Here is a 21398-nt window from a genome sequence, read left to right on the forward strand (position 1 = left end):
AGCATTAAAAAAAAAATAACTTGTTGCAACACACTTTATTTTGTCAGGCAAATAGTATTTTAGATATTCAATTAAATATTACTATTTTAAACTACATTTTGTTCTTTCTTACACACTATATAATGCTTATTCACTGTAATGACAGTTTCATCGTGCTAGAAACTTATACACATACCTACACTTTTAAAAACAGGATTTTCTTAATAAAACACGCATATCTACAGTAACAACAATTGCAAGGAACACATTGTTAGGTCAGGATTTCAGCGAACTTTACAAACTACACAAAATAAAAATAGCCCAAAAATATCACTATACGGTGAAGTTCTTAGCAGAGAACATATCTTTACATTTGGTGAAGTTATACCTAGAAGTCTTTTTGCTTTTGTATTTTTTAAGAAATAAAATTATATACATTATTTAGTAATCCTCAAAATAGGAAGTATTAAATAGCACAAACAATATTACAGTCCTAAGTTTTGGTGTCGCCTACAGTAGAGGGGCTGCTTGAAACAAAGGAAAATTGCAGATTGTGTATTCTGTACATTCAAGGCCAAAGACCCAGACGGCAGAATGCACAGTCGCTAAATGGACAGCAAGGAAGTTCCATCCGTTCATACCAGCTGAGCATCTGGCTCCTGACTACTCTGTACACAGGAGAAGGCTGCTAAAGCGTGGAAGCTTGGACCGCTTATGCACCAACAGAAGCTTGTTATATATATGCTCAAGTTTTCATGCAGCAGGAAAAATGTTAGTTTAAGTGTAATCCCTTAAACAGTCATACCATAATAATGGTATATGAAGCAGCTTTAAAAATATTATTTTATAATCACACAAAACTCTGAGCTATGCTGATTGTTTTACCGGAATCCCTTATTGCCAATATTCTATTAGAAAACTGTAACTGTAATTTCTGAGGCCTAATGGAGGCCTATTAAAACATCACCGTACCTAACCACTTAAAGAGCAAATTGTAGCCTTAAATACTTATTAATCACTGTGTTCCATCTGGAAGCAATTATGATCCTCACAATAGACATTAAGATCACACTAACTGAATAGGAGATAGGAAGAGCATGGCAGCACACAGAGCATATGCACTAATATCATTCCAGGAGGTAGTTTCATTTTGTGGCACTCAATTTTTGGTTTGTAAGTTACACACTCTAAAAGTCAGTTGTCCTCAGGAAAAAAAATAATAATGCAGTTTGCTGCACTGAAAGTCAGCTGGGAAAATGAAGTCTTATCTTTTCTCTTACTCATCTTCTTTTTTTTAATTTTTTTTAATTTTTATTTTTTCCATCAGAAAATATTCTGCTAGCTCTTGGGACCAGATTCAAGCTTGCAGAAGTCAAAGAGAAATTCTACTCACTGGTTTCCATGAGGAGAAGAGCCCAGATACCATTGTCTGCATGCTGCAGATATGTGCATTTAGGCTTTCATTAAGGAAAGCACTTAGCTACACGGTAATATATGAACAGGCAGGCATTGCCATCCCCTTTGAAACAAGCACTAAGCACATAAACCAAAGTCCAAGAACTCCCATCAGCATCAAAAGGTCTTAGGGAGAGTGTTTAAGTGGTTTAAAGAATCAGGGCCCATTTCCCAACTATTCTATGTCAGGTGGCAATGATATGACGTGAAGAACTATGGTATCATCTCAGTAACAGAGCTAACTCCATTGCACTAGATCTTCATTCACACTGGCATGAAACTTGAGGTATCTTCCCACATCCTGCAGAGTTATGACCAGTGTAGAATTGAAATAATGCCCAAGAGTTTCAACAAACACCCATTAAATTTTTTTAAACTGTGTTTTAAAGTACAATATCCATGTTATTGGCTGGAACTAACCACTTTTTCTTAACTTTACTGGGCTTAGAAGTTATTTTCATTCAATGGATTTTAGAAAGCTCCTTTTTTTTTTTTTTAATTTTTGCTTTTGTTTTTGTTGAGCTGACCATACTCAGTTAAATAGCTGACACCATCATAAAATAAAACATAATTTTTCTAAGTTACTCCCACAGATTTAACCCCCAGATAGACTTCCCTGGTGTCTAATTCCTCTGAAGAGACTCAGTGGATTCTGAAACACTCTTACACAGTAAAATAAAGAACAGCTGTCCCTGTTTTGTGATATTGGTGTTGCTCAAAAAAAAAAAAAGGTGATTGCTTTTACCAAGATAGCTTGATGCACATGCAACCAATTAGCAACAAGACGAACTTCAATAGGCCTGACAGCTTCTTCTTAAACAAAAATATTTCTATTTAAATGTGTCTCTCAAAATGTTGCTATACTTTTTGGTTTTTGACCCTAACCAGTTTTTAAAATATTGTTTTTCTCTCTTTCTTTTCACTTTTTATTTCTTTTTTGAATATTCTTTACAGCAGAAAAAAAAGAATAGAGGAGGAAATTGTGAAAACAGCATTAAAAAGAAAAGTGGAAAAGCTTTAATTTAAAAAATCTAGATAATTTTTTCCATGTTGAGAAGCTGAAAAAAATAAGTTTTAAAATTTTCAAAGATTTTCATAACTTGTTTCTATATTGCAAGCCAACCTCAATTTAACTATGCAATAGATTAAATACTTTTTTTTGAATAAACACTCTACACATTCTGTCTTTTGAAAAACAAACCAAAGGAGTGTAATTCTTTGAAAACAGCTAAAATACCCAAGTCACTTAGGTGCTTTCAAAATTGTACATATAATGAACATTCTCATGTTAGCGTTGTACCACTTATAAAGCTCTGTAGTGTTACAGAACATCGTATATTAACAAAAATCAATATGAGCAGAGATATTTTAAGTTACATTCCAGAACTCATTAATTTATTACAACTCATACTATGCACAACAATCAGTGTTTCCTCTGACAAAGTATAAAAACATATTTTTTTTATTCTATTCATTCCTTCATTTGACCTCTGAATGAATGACACATTTCTATTACACTTTACGTGCATCTTATCTGCATGTACCTAAATGATTTGAAGAATGAATGAAAATTGTAAACCCAGTATTAATTAGTAAACAAGCAGAAACTCGTGTTCATAAATGCAGTGCAAAGAAATTTTAGTACCACCCTACTTGGGGTGTGCATCTTAATCCAGATTCTTCCACCACCATTCTGGTACTGCTCCAGAGTTGCAAGATGCTGCACTGAGCTTGTTCAACTGTAACTAAATTTCTGTTCAACTATAATTAAATAACGAGATACTAAATATGAATCTGGTTTAAGAAGAACACTCATTTTTGTTTCCATGACATAGACTAACCTAGTGCCAGTAAGCATCTAGGACTGAAAAACTCCACATCTTTTCTTTACTTGAGTTACACTGCATTTTATTTGGAGGAGGATCTTTTCTGAAGCTTGTTGTAATTTCATCTAATTTTTCATCGTATTTGCACAACTTTGTTCTCAACAGACAAATATAAGCCCTCTACAGTGAGGACTTTCCTTCAGCAAAATAAAATTAAGAACCAGGTAACTGATTTCTTCGATTTCTACTTTTCCTGCTATTGATAAGGGCCTTTAGTTTGCTGTAGTCTCCTCTCATCTTCTGGGGTTCTTCCCTCCGCTGACCTTGCTGTCTACTGTCTTTGCAGTATTGGTTGATCATCTGCATTTCAGAGTGACTGAAAGTTCCCACAAAGTCCTTTGGGTGGAACTGCAGGGCTCGCACTGAGCTGGCCCAGGTCCACGGGGACCATTTGTCTGTCATGTAGGCCACCATCTCTGTATCCAGCACTTTGAAATTGATCTTTGCTAAGGTCTGCTTGAAATTGTTCTCTGTTGCAATGCAGTGATAAAGCCCCCGATCACTGTCTTGGACAGAGCGAATGAGAAGTCCTTGCTCAGTAGCTATGATCCTCTCATTCAGCTTAACCTAAAGGTAGAAAAGACAGAAGAAATTTTTTCAAGAATGTTACAAAATAATGCAGTATTGCAACTCCTCGTTAACTATTACTTTAAATGTCTCTATCTTTCTTAAAAAACCTTTTAAAGGCATTATGTTTTCCTTCCTGTGATCATGAATCACAGTGGCCACTGTGCCTGCTAATGTTAGGAAAGAGACTACTCCTAACATGAGTGTCTCTAGAGAAAATGACTTCCATATTTTTATTCATTATATTAAAGTGGATTTGATTGGGATGGAGATAAAGATGTAAATCTTCATGAAAGAAAAGTATTTGTAATGTTCAAGAAGAGAAGTTGAGAAAACAAGCTTTTATTTGTCAGGGTTACATGTCTGTGAACGTCTTTTCCAGCATCAGAGGTTGCTGTTGAGATTTGATGGAAGAAAGGCACAGGATTAGGCTGAGGGATGATTTGTCATTGAATAGAGTGTGGCTTCTGCTGAAAACTTTGACGGCTAGTGAGTTTCAGGAGCTAACTTCCAAAGAACTCCGAACTGTGGAGTCTAAAGCCTGGTATGAAAGTTTTTTTCATACAGCATCAGCTATGTTACCTCATTGGAAACATAGAACAATTTTTCTACTCTCTTGTATCCTTTCTGGCTTCAGGCTTTAGACAGTCCCAAGAGATGATCACATCATCTGAAGAAAGCAAGTTACCACAGCTTGTTTTGTCATCATCTGACTACAAACGACTGCACATGTCCCTTGTCATTTCAGCTATGAAATAAAAATTGCTAATACCCCATTCTCAAAGAATAACAGTGCTGCTATTTGTATGAAATATTTTTCTATTTTGACACTGAACATTTCATTATACCTGATACTTTTAGGAACTCATTTATTTACTGAGCTATTCTGTTATTGTAAAGTTCTTTAGACATTGTTCAGAAACCTGAGAGATTAAATGCTTGAAATGTAATTAACCTTTTGATTTCTTTGACTGCTTCTATTTAAAACTGCATTGATTCTAGTACTGATATGGAAAATAACAAGAAAAAAAGAGGAAGATGCTATTCTGAAGCAAAGGGTTAAAGAATTTCACCTACATTACTAGTACATGGCTTAAATATCCCAAGACTACAGGAGAGAATATGTTGAAAAGACTCAACAAAAAGCTTCTAAGTCCTCTCTGATTTTGGAAAATGGTCTGTTAGGAGAGTAGTGCTTTTTAGTATTTATAAACTATCAACAGACACCATAACACTTAATTTTTCCTTACAAAAATATTCCTTGTTATTCACACAGTAACTGCCTCAGATCTGAAGTGGATTTTTCCCCTTTTATATTAGTTAAAAAAGATGTGTTCCTCATAAACAATCTTACTGTATATTATAGTGCTGAAATTTGAGAGCCTTAGAGAATGCAGTAATGGAAAATGTGATTGCAGCATGGTGGGGAAATGCTTTTGTCAATATATGTTCTTGCTAAAGAAGCCTTTCACATTTCTCCCACTTATGCCTTTTATCTCTTCAAAAGCACAGAGAGGCCACTGCAAGAAGACTTCTTCTTGAACTTTACACAGTTTACTGCCTTTATGCTTCTTTCCTCAGATCAATAGTAAATCCCAAGTGCTGCAAACTTTCCATTTGCAATTAGTAAGGTGCGAAGGAAAAACTCATTAACTAGTTCCTTGACTTTATTATTATTTAATAGCTATTCTGTTCTGATCGGAGCTGGCAGAGCTGAGGAGTCAAATGCCTTTCTGCCTCACTGATGACTATCTTGATTTATAGAAGTAAAGGGCTGTCTGATGTCCTGTGCCCACGCAAATTCTCCAGATTCATATTCTAATGAAAACACAAATGCCATCTCGCCTCATTCTGAGATGGGGATGCTGACTGAGGTCCCTTTCAGAGCTGTTGTTTTGTTGACATTACTCACCTCTTTCCTCCTGTCATTATCTTTCTGTAGCAGCCATTTAATAGAAGCCTGAGGAGATTTGGGTGTGCATTCAAGAAAGGTGGTGTTGTTTTTCACTCCATATTGGACTGTTTCTGCTGCATTTCTGTATGCTACGAAATAAAAGAAGACAGGTCAGGCTACTGTAAATGTTGGTGTATAGAAAACAAATAGCTGTGTAGCACCACTTGGAATACAGTCAATTGAAGTATATCCAATCCTGATATTAGCAGATAATAGATATGTTATGGTACAGTATTTTCAAAAAAAGAAAATTAAATGTAATGAAGAAAAGCTTGCTCCAAATACTGGCATTATCACTTAGATATGACCTCTTCCGAGAAAGTGGGATACCTGTGGGCAGGTAGGCAAATGCATGCCCAGACACTTCTACTGATGGGATAAAAGCCTGGGGATATTCTTTCCAGAAATTATCTCATTCACTACTATGACAAAACCACCTGTTTGGAACTCTCCAACATAGAACAAAATATTTCTTCTTCACACTTCACAGTTTGGAAATTAGGGCAATATTGTTGGTATGATTGAAAAATACATCATGAAATAAGGACAGCTCCATCCATTTCAACAGTCATGCACTATCACAGGGAGGCAAGAGAGGGCAGACTTTACTGTAAACATACTCCCCTCTAAAAAAGCAAGAAAAAGGGCCTGGCTCTAAATCTGAAATTCAATACTTAGGCAATCAACAGAGACCAGGAAAGATATATAGCACTCCAGCAATATGTGGGCAAATGCTGAGTGTATGTCATCATTTAGACTTGCTGAGGCCCTCTGTAGTCTAGATAAATGGCAGTTACTGAAAGCAACTTCTAGATGTTCATTACTTGCCACAAGTTATTATATTTGTCCAGAAAAAAAAAAAAGAATACACTTCAGATTTAAAAGCTTACTACATATACAAAATAAAAATATTTATTTATTTTCATAAATGAGTAGTAATCATACTGTGTTTTTGCACAGTCCTAAAACTGGTCTTCCTCAGAATGTATTTTATCTTCCATTCTCAACTTGTTTCATCAATTCACATATGAAATGGGAATCTAAGCTAATAAAGAAAGGAGACTTTCCATGGTTTTAGTCCTTGCAAGTTCTCAGTACATTTATGAGGTTGTGCCAAAATCAACCAGAATAATGTAGACATATTTTGTATTCAAAGATCATAAACTAGCAGAGCTTGGATGTCCTGTCTGTAGCTGTATAACACTGAAAAAATCAGAGCTGTAGCAATTTTTTTTTGTTTTGTACATTGGGGCTAAATATATCACATAAATGCCACTTACAAATACTGAGAAGAACAGTGACAAAATAAAAATGCATTTCTTTAATGGCCATAAACACTAACACAAGGATAAGAAATACTGAAGTACTTAACAGAACATCTGAAAAGAAATATTACAAACCCTTTAGTTCTTAACGATCTCTTAAAAAAATAACAATATGCCAAAAAATATTGGTTTTCATTTAAGGCAAGCAACCTGTCATGCTTGAATGCTGAGTTTCAAGACTGTCGTTCCTTATAAACTCGGAAGATTTCTTGTTGTCATCCAACTCTGCTCTTCTGTCGTTTAGGCAGATTTCAGTTTTCCATCCAACATAATAGTTTTGCCATAAGTAGCTTGAATTATATTTTGAAAGCGTCCAAGTTGCTGTTTCTTTTTTATTCCCCCAGAGAAAAGAGTGTTGTCTACCTACACTGCTGGCACTGACACATCCTTTAAAATTGCTAAAACATCCAAATCTATAAATATATCAAAACTAAGATAAATGTCTTGAAAACAAGATTCCTATGTTACAAGAATGTCAAGGTTTAAATGTTTGTTTCCCCTCAGCCCACAAAGCAGACAGCTGACATTCTCACATTTTCCACATTGAAAGAGGAGACACCTGTCCTTGGGACAGACAGTGGGTGGGTGGTCATTGCACATGACTGCAAGGTAGACACAGCTCAAGTTTCTTCATGGTTCAGAGCCTGAGCTTTAATATGAATGTTCAGAGCTCAGGTGCATAATGTAATGGTAGGGCGAAGCTGATCACAAGTTTGTGATTAACTTGTTGAAGCTATCCAGTTTTGTTTAAATGACCTAACATTGAGTCATGGAGAATGATACATTGGCACTGTGGGCTGTCAGCCAGAGCACCATTAGCCACATTTGGGCTGAGGATTCTATGCCTGACTTACTCCAGGAAGAAAAAAGACCACAAGAGTAAGCAGGAGGTTCCTGTGGGATACAGAAAGAAAAAAGCAAAACAAAATTCTGTGTGACTGAACCTTTTACATATAACTCTTCAAGCATTCTTCTCTCATTCAATCAAAAATCCAATTAATTTACAGTGAGATGTATCATTTCATCTCCAGATGGCACAGTTGAGAGCACACTTAGAAGACACAGCTCCAAAACTGGAACATGATTCTCGCGTGGCTGTGTTTTGATGTTGCCACAGCCTAACTTAGGCATGCATGGAGTTATAAAGGATTAAGCTGCCTTTATGTCTGCATCTACTTATGACTTTGGCCATATATGACTGCTAACTAGCAATGTGGAGAAAGGGGCAGCTGTGGAGAAAGGGGAAGGCAGAATATTTTCTCCACTGCCTATCAGCACTGTTCCAGCCTGGCTAAACAGTTGCACAACTAGAAACAAGGGTTTTTATAAAGAGGTTTGAAGCAAATTCTTTTTCTAGTTAAAGGGAGAAAGGAATAATGACAACACAAAGGAACCTGCTGAAAGATGTGTTCCAAAAACTAATATAACTTCAAATTCTATTTTACTCTAAATGTTCAGAGCTGAGACTTAATCAAATAAAGAGAAATTAATAAAGACTTAAAGGACTTAGAAAAGCACTCAAATTCACTATACCTGTTTCTAGTCAGTACTATCAGCTTCTTATTTCATCTATGTTGAACTCTACATTTCATGGGTTATCATTATATCACATTTATGCAGGATTCAGATAATTGCAAGGAAAGACTCAGACTTGGAAAATAATTATGTTTTACCAGTAAACCACACAGATGTGAGCTGCAATGAATCATACAAGGAAAGCCATGCATTCTTTATATAGCATAAGGATCTCTAAATTACAGTACCTTTCAGGTTGAAACCTCGGCACTGAGTCAGAGGGTTTCCATGTCTCACATCTTGCCTACGACTCCTCCTAAAATATTTTAAAACACAAATTGTTATTCCAAGACGACTATTCTTCAAATAAACATTTTTTTTTATATACCCGGTCAGTTATCAGTCATAGTTCATGACCTACTTTGAGGCTGCTTTTCTGCTGCCGGGCATGTTAGAGAGAAGATGCTGTTTAAGGGAATAACTAGTTTGCTGAGTTTCTTAAGACAGTTGTTTTGGTAGGCAAATTAGTTTTGCAATGAAGGCATCGGGGTGGAAGAGCTAGAGGTGATGCATAAAGTTGACATAGGTTTAGTGTTGCAAGATTTAACATTCAGAGACAGACCTCTCAGATTCAAATGGTCTTCAAGTGGACAAGCATCTGAGAATTTGATGTGGAAGAGTCACAGAGTTCGTATCTAATGCACCAACTGATAATCATGGTGCAGGGCGTGTTCCCTACTCGATTCTGGGAGGTAGTTTATTTATGGTGCTTGAAAGCCACTGTGATAGCATAGAGGCAGAAGTATTCACAATGGTGAAAAGCTCAGATTCAGTTCTGCCTTTACATGAGGGCATGTAACTTTCTTTCTTTCCAAAAGATACTCAAAACTTACCATGTCTTAAAATACTTCAAAATGAGACTTTATTATACTACTTGGATGACAGATTCAAAACCATGATTCTGTAAGCTAAGTAGTTTAGGAGTTTACTGGGACTGCGAGTACTGGCATTTTAGCCCTCTTTGGGCTTACAGAATTCAGTGCATGAAGATCTGGAACCCGTATTTCTATTCTTAGCATACATTACTTTTTTAAAACTATTTTTAAAACTAAATATTCCATACATTAGTTCAACATTTATCAAGTTCAGTGAAAAAAATGTATTGCGGATAGGCACTTGTTGCAAAGGAAGGGGATATGTAACTACAGTACTTTAAGCTATGCACTAATGACTTATGGATATGAAACCAAAATGCCCCTGGATCTGCAGCATTGCTAAGTGAAGGGTGATGTTCTTTAGTCATACTATACCAGGTACTGCAGACACAGTGAGAGACAACTAATCTTTCTAATCCTTCATTACCAGGTCCCTCACTGGATAGTTTTAAAAGGCAACATTTGAAAGTTGATCTTTCAAAAATGTAATTTCTGACATTCCAAGTATATTTTTGATAGTAAACATTAAAAGCATGTGATTATGCCTTAGGATCTTGACCTGTGTGAACTGTACATGTAAGTCAGAGGAGACAGCGAAGAATTTCTCAGTGAATTTCAGGATGCCTGTTGTTCCCATGAGTTGCTCCACTCCATCAGCAATGGCATGCTTGTTACATTAAGCAGTTTTGAGGATCTAAACTTTAACGCTGATACTTATCAAAAGAAGTCTGAGGAGGTGGTTTTAGAAAATGAAGATACTCCCAGGTAAATCAATTTAGGTGTGGAACAGAGACAGGGAATCAAAAGATTTAAATGAACAAATGTGCCCAGCAAAAAGCTGTCTAAACTATGGGGTTCTAACTACCAATGTTTTATTCTTTATAATCTCTCCTGTTAGTTAACAGGACCACTCACTTCCTTCACATGTGAAAACAGATTATTTCCAGGTGTTTATTTTCATTTGCTATAAAAAGTAAATTGCACATAAAATGTCAACAAGAAAGAAAGCCCCAGTGGAAATAACCCTGGGTGGATACATGGAGATGAAAAGGAATCCACTGGAAACTGTACAGACTGTGTATACCTCACTGCTCATTATCTTTCAGTTAGTGTAGGAGTTAGGTGGCCTGAGACTTGGGGATTCTCTTTTTTTTCCTTTCTGTCTTCTGACCTTTGCTCCATTGGAAGAAAACAATCAATTTGCAGACAGTTTAAATATACTAAGTGAAAGCAGTACAAGGCTCAGGTATTGTGCTGTATCTTTAACTGCCATAGCCATATTGGGCTTTGTCTTTTTATCTGAAATTATGAATTATTCAAGAATACAAGAATTCAAGAATATTTATTCAAGTCATCTTTCATCAAAGAGCGACACTGTCATCAACTAGTTGGGTCACTGAAGCAGGCCAGGTTCAGGGGGTGAGCACACTGACATCCACTCTGGCATGTAACTGAAAGGGTTTTCTCCTCTGCAGTAACACTTCACTGTACATTCTGTAGCTTTCTTTGTACATGAAATGGAATCTTAGCAATACAAGAGCTCACTACAGCCCCATGCTATTAAATGTTTCCCTAGGGAGGTGGAAAGCGGCTCCTGTTTTGCATAAGAATTAAGAGATGGACTATTAGCTCTGTTGTAAATTAAAGAGAAATTGCTCTTCTTGCCTGCATTAATAAATCTCATGTCAAAAAAACGAAATCTGCAAGCTCTACATTGAAGTCACATTTGCCTAAAATTTCCATAGAAATAATTCTTCTCATTTAAAAGCAAGCGAGGAACAAAAAAATAAATGACTTTATTCATCAAACAACCTCAGTGATATCTGGCTGTATTTAGGGCTATCTTAATTATATCCATAGTGAGCAACTGAATTTTAACAAAGGGAACAAACGTTTCACTGATTTTTTTGTGTATGAGACATCAGATTAATATTTATGATTATGAATAGGGTGCTTTTTTTTTTCCCCATCTGTTGCTTTAAATATGAAAAGGCAAGCCTTTTATCATACAGTCCTAGGTGATGAACAGTACCAATTTGCATGTGCTCCTGAAAGGAATGACATTCCACTTCTGTATTGCATTACAAGGCTCCAAGCTACGTAGCAGAGCAAAAGCTTTATTTCTACATTCCTGGCAGACTTCACAGGACCACTTACCTTTTCCCTGTGGGATAGAACCTGGAGCAGGAGTTGCCATCCCAGGCACAGTAAGGGTCCCGGGCAAGGCAGCAGTCAGCACAGGCGGTCCCATAGATGTGGCAGCGGTGCAGGGGGACCTGTGTGATCCCTTCCTCTGAGCTCACGTACAGCTGTTGCTGTAGAAGGAAATGGAAAGATTTATTTTAAATGTGGAGGAGCTTCAACCGGGACTTGACTCAAGACCAAGAGAGAAGCTACTAATATACGTAAAACTAAGAAAAACAGACATCTCTCAAGTGAACAGGACTGTAATATTTCCACCTTCCTGTTAGAAAACACTTAGAATGTTTTTTTTTTTTTCCACATTGAGTGTCACACTTCCATGCTGAAGCAGGCAGACTGACTTAATATTGCTCAGATTTGAGAACTTGGTTCTGATTCACTGAGGACTGTTGGCTCGTGCCTTTGAACTATGTATTTTCTCTGCATATAGTCACATTAGTAAATATTATGCAGAGTTCCTACTTGGATTCTCCAGTGCATAGATTTCCAATACATAAATCCTAGAGATTATGCTGGGGCGTAGATCCAGCATATAGCCTTAGTTACCTGGAAAATTAAGCCAGTAGAAATTTTATAATAAATGATAACTATTATTTATTTTTATTATTTAATACAAAATCTAGACACTTCCCTGTTCTTTTGGTCACAAATCTAATAAATCACACTGAACTTAATTCAGTGACGAGTGAGGAGTATTTACCTCTTCACTGGTTTGTGAAATACTCAGCAATGCATTGCTTTGAAAATCATGGAATGACTATTTTTAGTTTGAGTGTTTGACATTTCATTAGATATCCTTACAGTTATTTTCATCATTCCTATTCCCTAGTAGAGAACAGACACGTACAATTTCTCCATAGATCCAACATCACACTTCTTTGTATGCACCATATTTCCAAAGGAAAATTTCTATTTAGGACATAAGTAAAATGAGTACAAATTTCATCTTTTAATACTTTTAAAAAATTATTTGTTATTATTTTTTTAAAGATACTTTAAGTGATTTAGAAATTATAAATAGTTAATATAAATTATTTTATATTACTGGCTCTTGGGCAGATTAACAGCCTGTGTCAGATCCTGTCATGTTTCTCCACATTAATTACAGAAAATATTTACTATGATGCAGTACAATGGATCTGTTAACATTTTAAGTCAATTTGTTTCTCTATTAATAACATTAAGCAAGCATTCTTTTTCTCCTTACCTTTTTAGATGAAATCTTCATTGTTGTTATAGGAGAGTTACTCTGAAAGACAAGATTTCAAACCACATTTACAAAGACTCTCGTTAATGCACTTGCAAAATCAATATTTAAAGTTCAATAAGATCTGAGTCATATCTAACAGAACTTTAACTTTCCACATATTGGAAAAGCATCACCCCTACTACTCACTATTTTCACAACTAATCAAATTTCACAAATACAATGAATGTCTCAGTAAATGCTGAGCTCAACAGCATTATTATTCATTACATGCATTGATTTTCGTACAGTACTAATTAACCTGCACTTGTGTTAGTTCAGCAATACAGCAGCTATGTGTTTTGAAGCCATTATTTTCACTTTGCAATAAAAAAGCCTTCTTCAGAATTGATTATATGGAAAAATCATGCAACAGCTTATGCATATTTACTACATGACTCTGTTAAGAATATGTCATACTTCTCCTGCACATAATCTACAGTGCATACAGTTTGGCCAACATACAACACACTTTCAGATTATCTATGATAAGAATATTAAAAATGGCATGTGTGTTACTGAATGTTTTGTTCCCAGAGACTGTACAGTATACTACTGTGTGTCATCACCGGAGTCTGTTATTGTCTGTGTCCAAACTGAATCTTAGAAAGCTGAAAAAGGAATTATCTCATTCACTGCCTTAAGCAAGTGAAGCAATCCATTATTCTCATCCAAACAAATTATTAGAATGATAGTAATAAAAATGTTTAGCATTTTTTGAAAATTCAGCAATTGCGCAGTCACAAAGGAAAGCCCCACCGGTGGGCCAGGATTAACTGCAGTGGACTACAGGCAAAGTGGGAAGGCCAGCAGTAGAAAATCTGGCTGCGAATCATGAGAATTGGCAAAGGTATGAAGGAGTGTAGAGCTGCACTGCATTATTTTATGACTGAACTGTCTGAAGATCCAAGTTTCAATACAACACTGGATTTGATGCCACATCTTGCTCAGGGATATGATTTAGCAGAGGGTTGTTAGTTAGGGTAGTATGGTTAGGTCATGGATGGACTTGATTATCTTTAAGGTCTTTTCCAACCTGAGTGATTCTATGATTCTATGATCTTATTTGTATTCTGGAATCTTTGCTTTGCTTACTCTCCATATTTACTAGCACAAAACTACTGATCTCATTCCTACCTCTTGGAGAGACTCATGAAAGCATTGCCTCATTGTCCGCACAGACTGCAACTGCTGCAGTTATGGTACTGTGATTTTGAATGTTCAGGATAAAAAGGTCTGTGCAGGAATACCCAGAAATGAAGCTCAGAATCAAGATTGCTCTCATCCCACCTGTCTGCTCTGCAAATGGAGTAAGTAATAGCTGGGCAAATGGCACTCTAAGTAGTGTTACTTACATATATCTTTTTCAAAGGGAGGTTTTCAACAAAAGCCTAGGAGAGCTAATTATGCTTTTTTGAAGGTTGACACAGAAAGTATTCCTTTCCTTAGCGAAATAGCTATTGTTGCATGTCTAGATAAAAAGCTTACATTTTTGTTATTGTATACTCACGGTGAAATAGAAGAAAAATAAAAGAAAAGCCCACGACAAAGCCCTTAGCTAAGTTTATAGATGAATAACACCATTTGCCCTGAAGCTACTTATATTAAAGAACATCCCATTCAAAAATGTGAAGGGGAATCTTTAACATGAGGATGAATGTTTTCTTTAGGTTATTACAAGCTGCCACGTGCCAGAGTGACTGACAGAGGCTATTCCTTTATTTTTTTTCCCACAGATGCTTGTGTTTCTTTTTGGTTCATGTTGTGTTAATCTTGTTGGGTTTTTGACTCCAGAAGCTTTGAAGATCTGCATCTGAGCAAAATCACTAGTTTGCTTCAATTCTGCAGCCCAGAATTAGGAAGATTATCAGATAATTAAAGAAGTATCTTATATTTCATCTGTAAATAAGACTAGTCTCAATATGTCATGCCAGTGACAGAAGTGACATTCCAGAAGCCACTACAACATAACCTCATAAGAATGTTATTAAAATCCTACTATATAGTATGACAACATAAAAAAATAAGCAATTTATATACAGGTTAAAAAGGGATTTAAGTGTTCCTACAGTACTCATTCAGACATTTTATTTTGCTCTTTGGGTGGGTATCAAGCTGACAGTAGGCACATTCACTTGATCTTTTATCAAGTCACAGTTGCCCTTGCCAAAGTCTTTAGAACAAAGTGTTTGTGTGAACATACACATTGGAAGAGTAAATGTAGGAGCAAGCCAAACCTGAAAAACCTCCAGCTCTTCTAAAATGAGTTCTCCGCTTGCAGAGAAGTTGGTGGGTAAGACAACAACTTTTTGTACAGTTCCTTGATCTAGAAAAGATGAGAAAAAAATCAAATCATGTGAGATAGAGAGATAAAAAAAGATGAAACATTACCAACTATGAAAGGAAACATGAAAGCCAGCAATGTGACACAGAGAAAGGTATGAAAAAATATTAATTTGGGACGAGAAAGCACTATGAGATGACTCCCTCACAAGTCACAGACTGTGGATAACTTCTACATGACTGTAAATAGTATTATTCTTATACATGAACTTCAAAAAGTCATGGTAAGACTGGAGTAAGTATCATCACCATTACCATTCTACCTGAAAAAATCAATCATCTTACAGTGAAAACAGAGCACGAAGTGAAGGAGAGCTACTGTATAGTTGAAGTGTATTCATACCCAGTAAAAATATGAAATGACAACTGATGACAGGAAAAGTAAATATTCCAAAGAATAACTTAATCTACTTCTAAAAATAATCAGCTGAAAGATTTTTTTCCAGAAAATCAAGCAATACCTAAGCCCTTTATATATTAGTAGGAGTTATTTTTTTGGTCCATGTAGAAAAAGGAAAAAAAGGCAAGGAGAAGACACTGCAATGACTCAATTATAGTTGCTGTGTCAAAATACAGTTTCAAGCCCCTCAGGTTGAAGAAATGAGTAAGAGGCAAAAATGATGTGCTAGTGGTGGTGTTTTTGTGGGTAGATACCATGAGTAGGAAAATTAGTGATTTAGTGAATTTATGTGGAAAGAGCATACAAAATGGAGGAGTCATTCTGTGTAGGTTCATGAAGGCTGAGACATGCTCTGAAGTATTTTGGATGTGGTAGAAAAGAAAGACTGTGGGGAAAGGTAGGCATATGGACATTTTCTGGGAAGTAATAATCTGAAAGGCCTGAAAATTTGTTGGAGTACAATATATTTATTTGTTCAGTATTGATTCTGAGGAATGGGAACACATGGTACAGATTCTGTTTGGCCTTCAAAAGTTTTATGAGCAGTATAGACTTTTGTGGTTAGTAAAACATGAGTACAGCACAATACAGGTAAGTATCTACGTGTATTTTTATGAATTTGCGATTGAGGAAAGGAAATCTCAGTTTCCTGTTTGGCAATTCATGATATAGACTATGTAAACTGAAAAACTGCAATTTTCCCTTTGCTTTTAAGGGCAGTGACTAAATTCCATAGCTGGAACTGTAGGGCAAGTTGTTTGCAATAAATAATTTACATCTTCTTATTTCCCTGGAGGAATCTAGCAAATAACCAAGCATTTTATTTTAAAAATTAAGGTTTATGGCCAGAAAATTGGCACGTAATGACTTGACCTCACATGTAGAACACTGCAATGTGTTGCCATTTAAAGTAGAAAAAAGAAAAGAGAAATTGAAAGCGGACAAGACTTAAAAATCTGTAGCTATCAACTGTGCGTGCTCAGAGCACATTATACATGGATTTTTCATGCAAATCTTCTATGGAGAACATTTATTCTCATTATACAGTGGCACGATAAACCAGTGCCTTCCAAAGAAATATTACTGAAACTAAATCTTGATAGCACAGCTGTGGTCTAGACTGGGTGCCAGTATTAGCAAAGCTATGGGAACCTGAGAGAGATTTACAAACTGCCAAGACACACCAAAGCTTTAAACTTCTGCAGATGCATCCCTCGCTACAGCTAAGGAGAAGCACGTGTGTGTGTGCATGGGTATATTTCTGCTAAAGGGAACAATTTATTCACAAATATACACAGCTTAAGTCTAGTCTACCTCTGTCTTTTTGCATCCCTTTATCAATGTCAAATATTAAATTAAACAATCTAGAACACTGTATCAGATGTGCAGGAAGGAGTTGCAGCCTTTTGTGATTTTTTTCAGCTGCTTGCAAAGTGCCAGCTACCTGTGACCCTGACTTACAGGATATGAAGCACGTTGACAGTAACCCTACCTACAAAGGAATGTGAAGCTGAGCTTCCGAAGAACTGAAGAACCAGTTTACTTCAGTGATCCATTAGTGCATGTCACACATTTAAAATTCCTAAATTGTCTTTGGTCCTCAAACATTTCTCGAAACTGAAATCAGAACCTGAGGGGAGATTTTATCCAGGGCATTGAGAAAAATACTGATAATGACTGACGCCAAGCCCTTGTGTCCTAGTAACCTTTTCTATTTAAAAACTGTGTTCCTATCTACCTTTTTGTCACAACCAAGCAAAATACACAGAGTTAAGGACTGTTTGCCTTTGACTCATTGCAGCATTAGGGACAGATTCTTGCAGAAAGATATGCTCCATTGTTTTAAAACAATTAGTAAAGTTAATGCAACATTTAGAATAAATTTTCCTCTTAGGGAAAGTAGGCAGTAGAAAGCTACTCATTAAATAAAACCACTTAGAGAACAGAATTCCAGCAGCCTGTATATATAAATATAGATACTTCCAATAATGCTTATAGGTTGTAACTCTCCACTCCTTCTGAAAATAGTCCTTCTACTGTTGCTTAGCCTGTTCCTTAATAAGTGAAAAACAAATATTTGTGCTCAGAAAACACTTCTTATTCCTTCCTCAGTAGTACTGAAGTCCCCATTGTAAGCACAGTAGCTGCCATCAGTCATTTCTATGTGTTCATGTCAGAATGCTCATGGCACATCTGAGTTTTTTTGAAAATTATATTTGCTTATTTTCTTTAACAGCAAGGCAGCAAACCGAATTCCTGGGTCAGAAGGAAAGTTGGAAAGGATGCAGTACTGTGCACTGCAGGAAATGTATGCAAAATAACAGTGTCTGAGCTGTTTTCCAGTGTATTTCATAACAGGTAATCTTTTGTGTTGTGATCCAGCTACAAGATCATTGAGTTAGTCACATTTTTTCATGTCACAGCATGAAATTTAAGCTAATTCTGTGAATATTCATAAAAGCGAATAAGATTATTTCTTCCTCTGTTTATTTGCTAATTCCAGAAATCCCCTTGAAAGCAGTTCTATATTGTTATGATTTCACATAGTTGTGAAAAAAGCTACTGTGTCTCCAGAACGTAAACCCACTTCTAGAATGTCCCAGGTGAAATGACAGATTTATGCTCACTGCTGCCCTGACTTTTCACCAGGAACTGCTTGTAACCTCACTTCATCACCAGGCTGGGAGTGGAGGGCAGATGGATGTCTGGAGGAATCTCCCTCGAGCTGACAGCAAGATGACAGGACGACTCATAATGACTGTTTTTCTGTTTTAAACCTGCTTGAGCAATTGCAATCTCCAAGCTCCATGTGGAAGACAATGTCAGTGAGAACACATCCCCTTCTGAGAGGACTGATAAGCAGGGAATGACAAGAGAGGAAGGCATTGATGTCCTGTAGGCTAAAAGACGGAGTAGAGATTACGCAGAGTGAGAAATACACTGAGGAGGAAGACAGCACCCAAGAAAGGAAGAAGGAAAGATAAATAAATAATTATAACATCAAGAACGATAGTAAAGCTAAAAGAACAAAAACTCTCTTGAAATGCAAAGCATAATTTGAGGCTTGTAATAATCAACTGAGCTTCATTAATACTAGTGCTTCATAACAACCCCAATTCCTGATCTGACTGAACATGGGCAATAGGAAAGGCAAAGCTTAGTGATTAGTGATGAAAAATATGCAGGTATTTGGATGGAATCTGCATTCCAGAAGCTGAGTCTATAGGTCTGAATTTCAGTCTCATTCTCCGAATTCCTCCTAGCTTTTCTTTCCCCAGTCCTAAGTGAACACTGCAGTTGTCAGTATGGTGAGTATCAGAGAGCCAGGACCTACCCACCTCCGACCCACACTGCGTGCACAAAACCAACAACAAATCAAAACCCTGACTTTTATACATCATAAAATAATGACTGCAATGGACATCAACTGCTGTTCTGTCAAGAGCTTCACAGAGAGGCCTCCTGTGTTAGCCCTGGTAAATCAGACGTCGCGGCAAACCCTTCGTAAACTTTTCTCTATACTGAACTTGTCAGCCCACTGGCAGATTCATTACTTTTGGTCTCTAAACTGAGTTGAACCAGCTGCAGACAAAGTTATTGAAAAAAAGAAAGGAAAGTGTTAACAAAATGCTCTAAATCTCTCTGCTTGAGACAGTGTTCAGTCTCAGCAAAGCACCTGAGATGGTGGCAGGTTATCAGTGAAGCCTGAGAGATATTTCCACACTCAACTGTAAATCAGGGCTCTAACCACAGCCACATATCTTCACCATCTGTTGAAAAAAAACTGTGCATTTTTTTTTCCCCGTCTCACATTGTTGCTGTGAAACTTGGTGAAATCATTTCAAGCTGCATCAAAGAACAAAAAGTCAGGTACAAGCCATGCCTGGGGGCAAAATGTTCAGGTAGATTGAGCTTGGTCCACCTTTGGAGACACCATGATCTTGATTGAACAAAAAATGAGAGGAAACCAAATGTGTAGGAAAATCTGCTTTACATATCTTCTTAAGAAGCTGTGAAAAAGCTTTAGATGAGTTGGTCACTAAGAGGTGTTGAATGACTCACCCCTGCGTGAGCAAGGGGAGGACAGAAGCCCTCTCTGCAGTGATTGTGTCACTGTTGTGCAACACTACCTCCCCAAGCTCACAGACAGGAAGCTGTAGCATTACAGCTGTGGGAGGCACCCGTGCTCTTCTGACTAGATGATTTCTGTTAGAATCTGTAGCTTATTACATGATTTTGGCTATTGTGTATGTTACTGGAGGCTACTGTTGTCAGCAAAGTTAAGTTTTCCAAAAAGACGGTCACCATGTAACACCCTGGAAACAAGTATTCTCACAGTTAATTCATATCTTTAAGACTATATTACAACCTTATGCTTGGAAAGTACTTACTGTTCCAGACTGCAAACAAGTGTTGCATCAGAAAAGTTATTAAAAACATTGATCAGCCTCATGCCACGTCAGATGCATTTGGCCCATATTAATCAACTGAATAAGCCAGACTGAAACCTGAAGTGCCTTTTCATGGCAATCACTTAGACCTCTTCACACAAAAATATATCTTATATTGATGGCAAGGAGCTGAAAAAAAATCATATTGGTGCCCATGTCTGCTTAATATATCCAAGTTTGACCCAGACATTTAAACTGCACCATGAGCAATAAAAAAACCCACATGCACACAATCTTTTGGTTTTGCAATCTGTGTGGACTGAGACTGAAGGCTTTCATACTGCAAGCAGTAGGTGGCATGCTTAAAAAATAAATATTAATCTCAGGAAAATGTTCTCATGCTGTTTTACTGCTGTTCTTAAAACTTAAATGCAAAACAATCTACCAAGGGATAAACTAGGAAAACATTGTACTTTTGAATTCTTTACATAAAATTGGACTGGCTGAAGTGAAATTCTAGTGTGAATCAAAAACTACAAGATTGAATTGTGGGCTACCATACAAATGGGATAAATGAAGCACAGTAACTGAATGTTATTACTCATTCCATAGGAAAAAAGCATTATAATCACTGCTCCTGTCAAATATGCAAATAAGTGATTACATTATTTCAAAGTAAATTATTAAATTATTAATTAATATTAAAAATAAAAAATATAAATAATTAATTATTAAATTAAGTAAAATATCCTATTATTTCTGGGAAGACAAGGTACACAGTACTCTTCTCTTGTAGCACTGCTGTTTAGCTTAAAGACTTGATTCTTCTTACTCTAAGTTGGCTCAAAGGGGGATGAAGAGACCATTTTGGGTGGACCGGAAAGATTCGTTAAGTGGTCAGAGAGTCTTCAGGTTGAATAGTACACAAAAACAAGCCATCCTTATTATTTGAAAAGCGGGTTGAATGTTGCAAGAATAATATCTGTTTGTAGGATTTATTTTCTTAGCTATGTAAGTGACAGAAAAGGGAGAGAAAAGCAACATACTGACTCTCAGCAAGGACTAGCCCCTGTAAACTCAACATTTTTGTCTGAGGGTGCAAAGAAAACACTACATTAAGTTCACATTAATGTGAAAAAGTGACACAGCTGCCTACACTCTTCCAGACCACAGCTACATCATGAAAACCACTGGGGTTCT

At 36.6% G+C, this 21398-nt stretch overlaps 1 protein-coding gene across 3 annotated transcripts in view; it reads right to left on the reverse strand.

The window, feature by feature from the left end:
• Nucleotides 1–16: 16 nt before the first annotated feature.
• Nucleotides 17–21398, reverse strand: part of SEMA3C (semaphorin 3C) — a 119459-nt gene continuing 98077 nt past the window's right edge. For all 3 annotated transcript variants that reach the window (XM_052680873.1, XM_052680874.1, XM_052680875.1), the window contains exons 13-18: nucleotides 15302–15390; nucleotides 13026–13067; nucleotides 11774–11931; nucleotides 8930–8997; nucleotides 5800–5930; nucleotides 17–3887 (exon numbers count right to left, since the gene is read on the reverse strand). In XM_052680873.1, coding sequence (XP_052536833.1) covers nucleotides 3474–3887; nucleotides 5800–5930; nucleotides 8930–8997; nucleotides 11774–11931; nucleotides 13026–13067; nucleotides 15302–15390 — 902 coding nt within the window. In that variant the 3' untranslated portion in view covers nucleotides 17–3473. The remainder of the gene's footprint in view (nucleotides 3888–5799; nucleotides 5931–8929; nucleotides 8998–11773; nucleotides 11932–13025; nucleotides 13068–15301; nucleotides 15391–21398) is intronic.

Source organism: Tympanuchus pallidicinctus, unplaced genomic scaffold, assembly GCF_026119805.1.
Source record: "Tympanuchus pallidicinctus isolate F22 unplaced genomic scaffold, pur_lepc_1.0 scaffold19, whole genome shotgun sequence".
NCBI classification, from domain to species: Eukaryota; Metazoa; Chordata; class Aves; order Galliformes; family Phasianidae; genus Tympanuchus; species Tympanuchus pallidicinctus.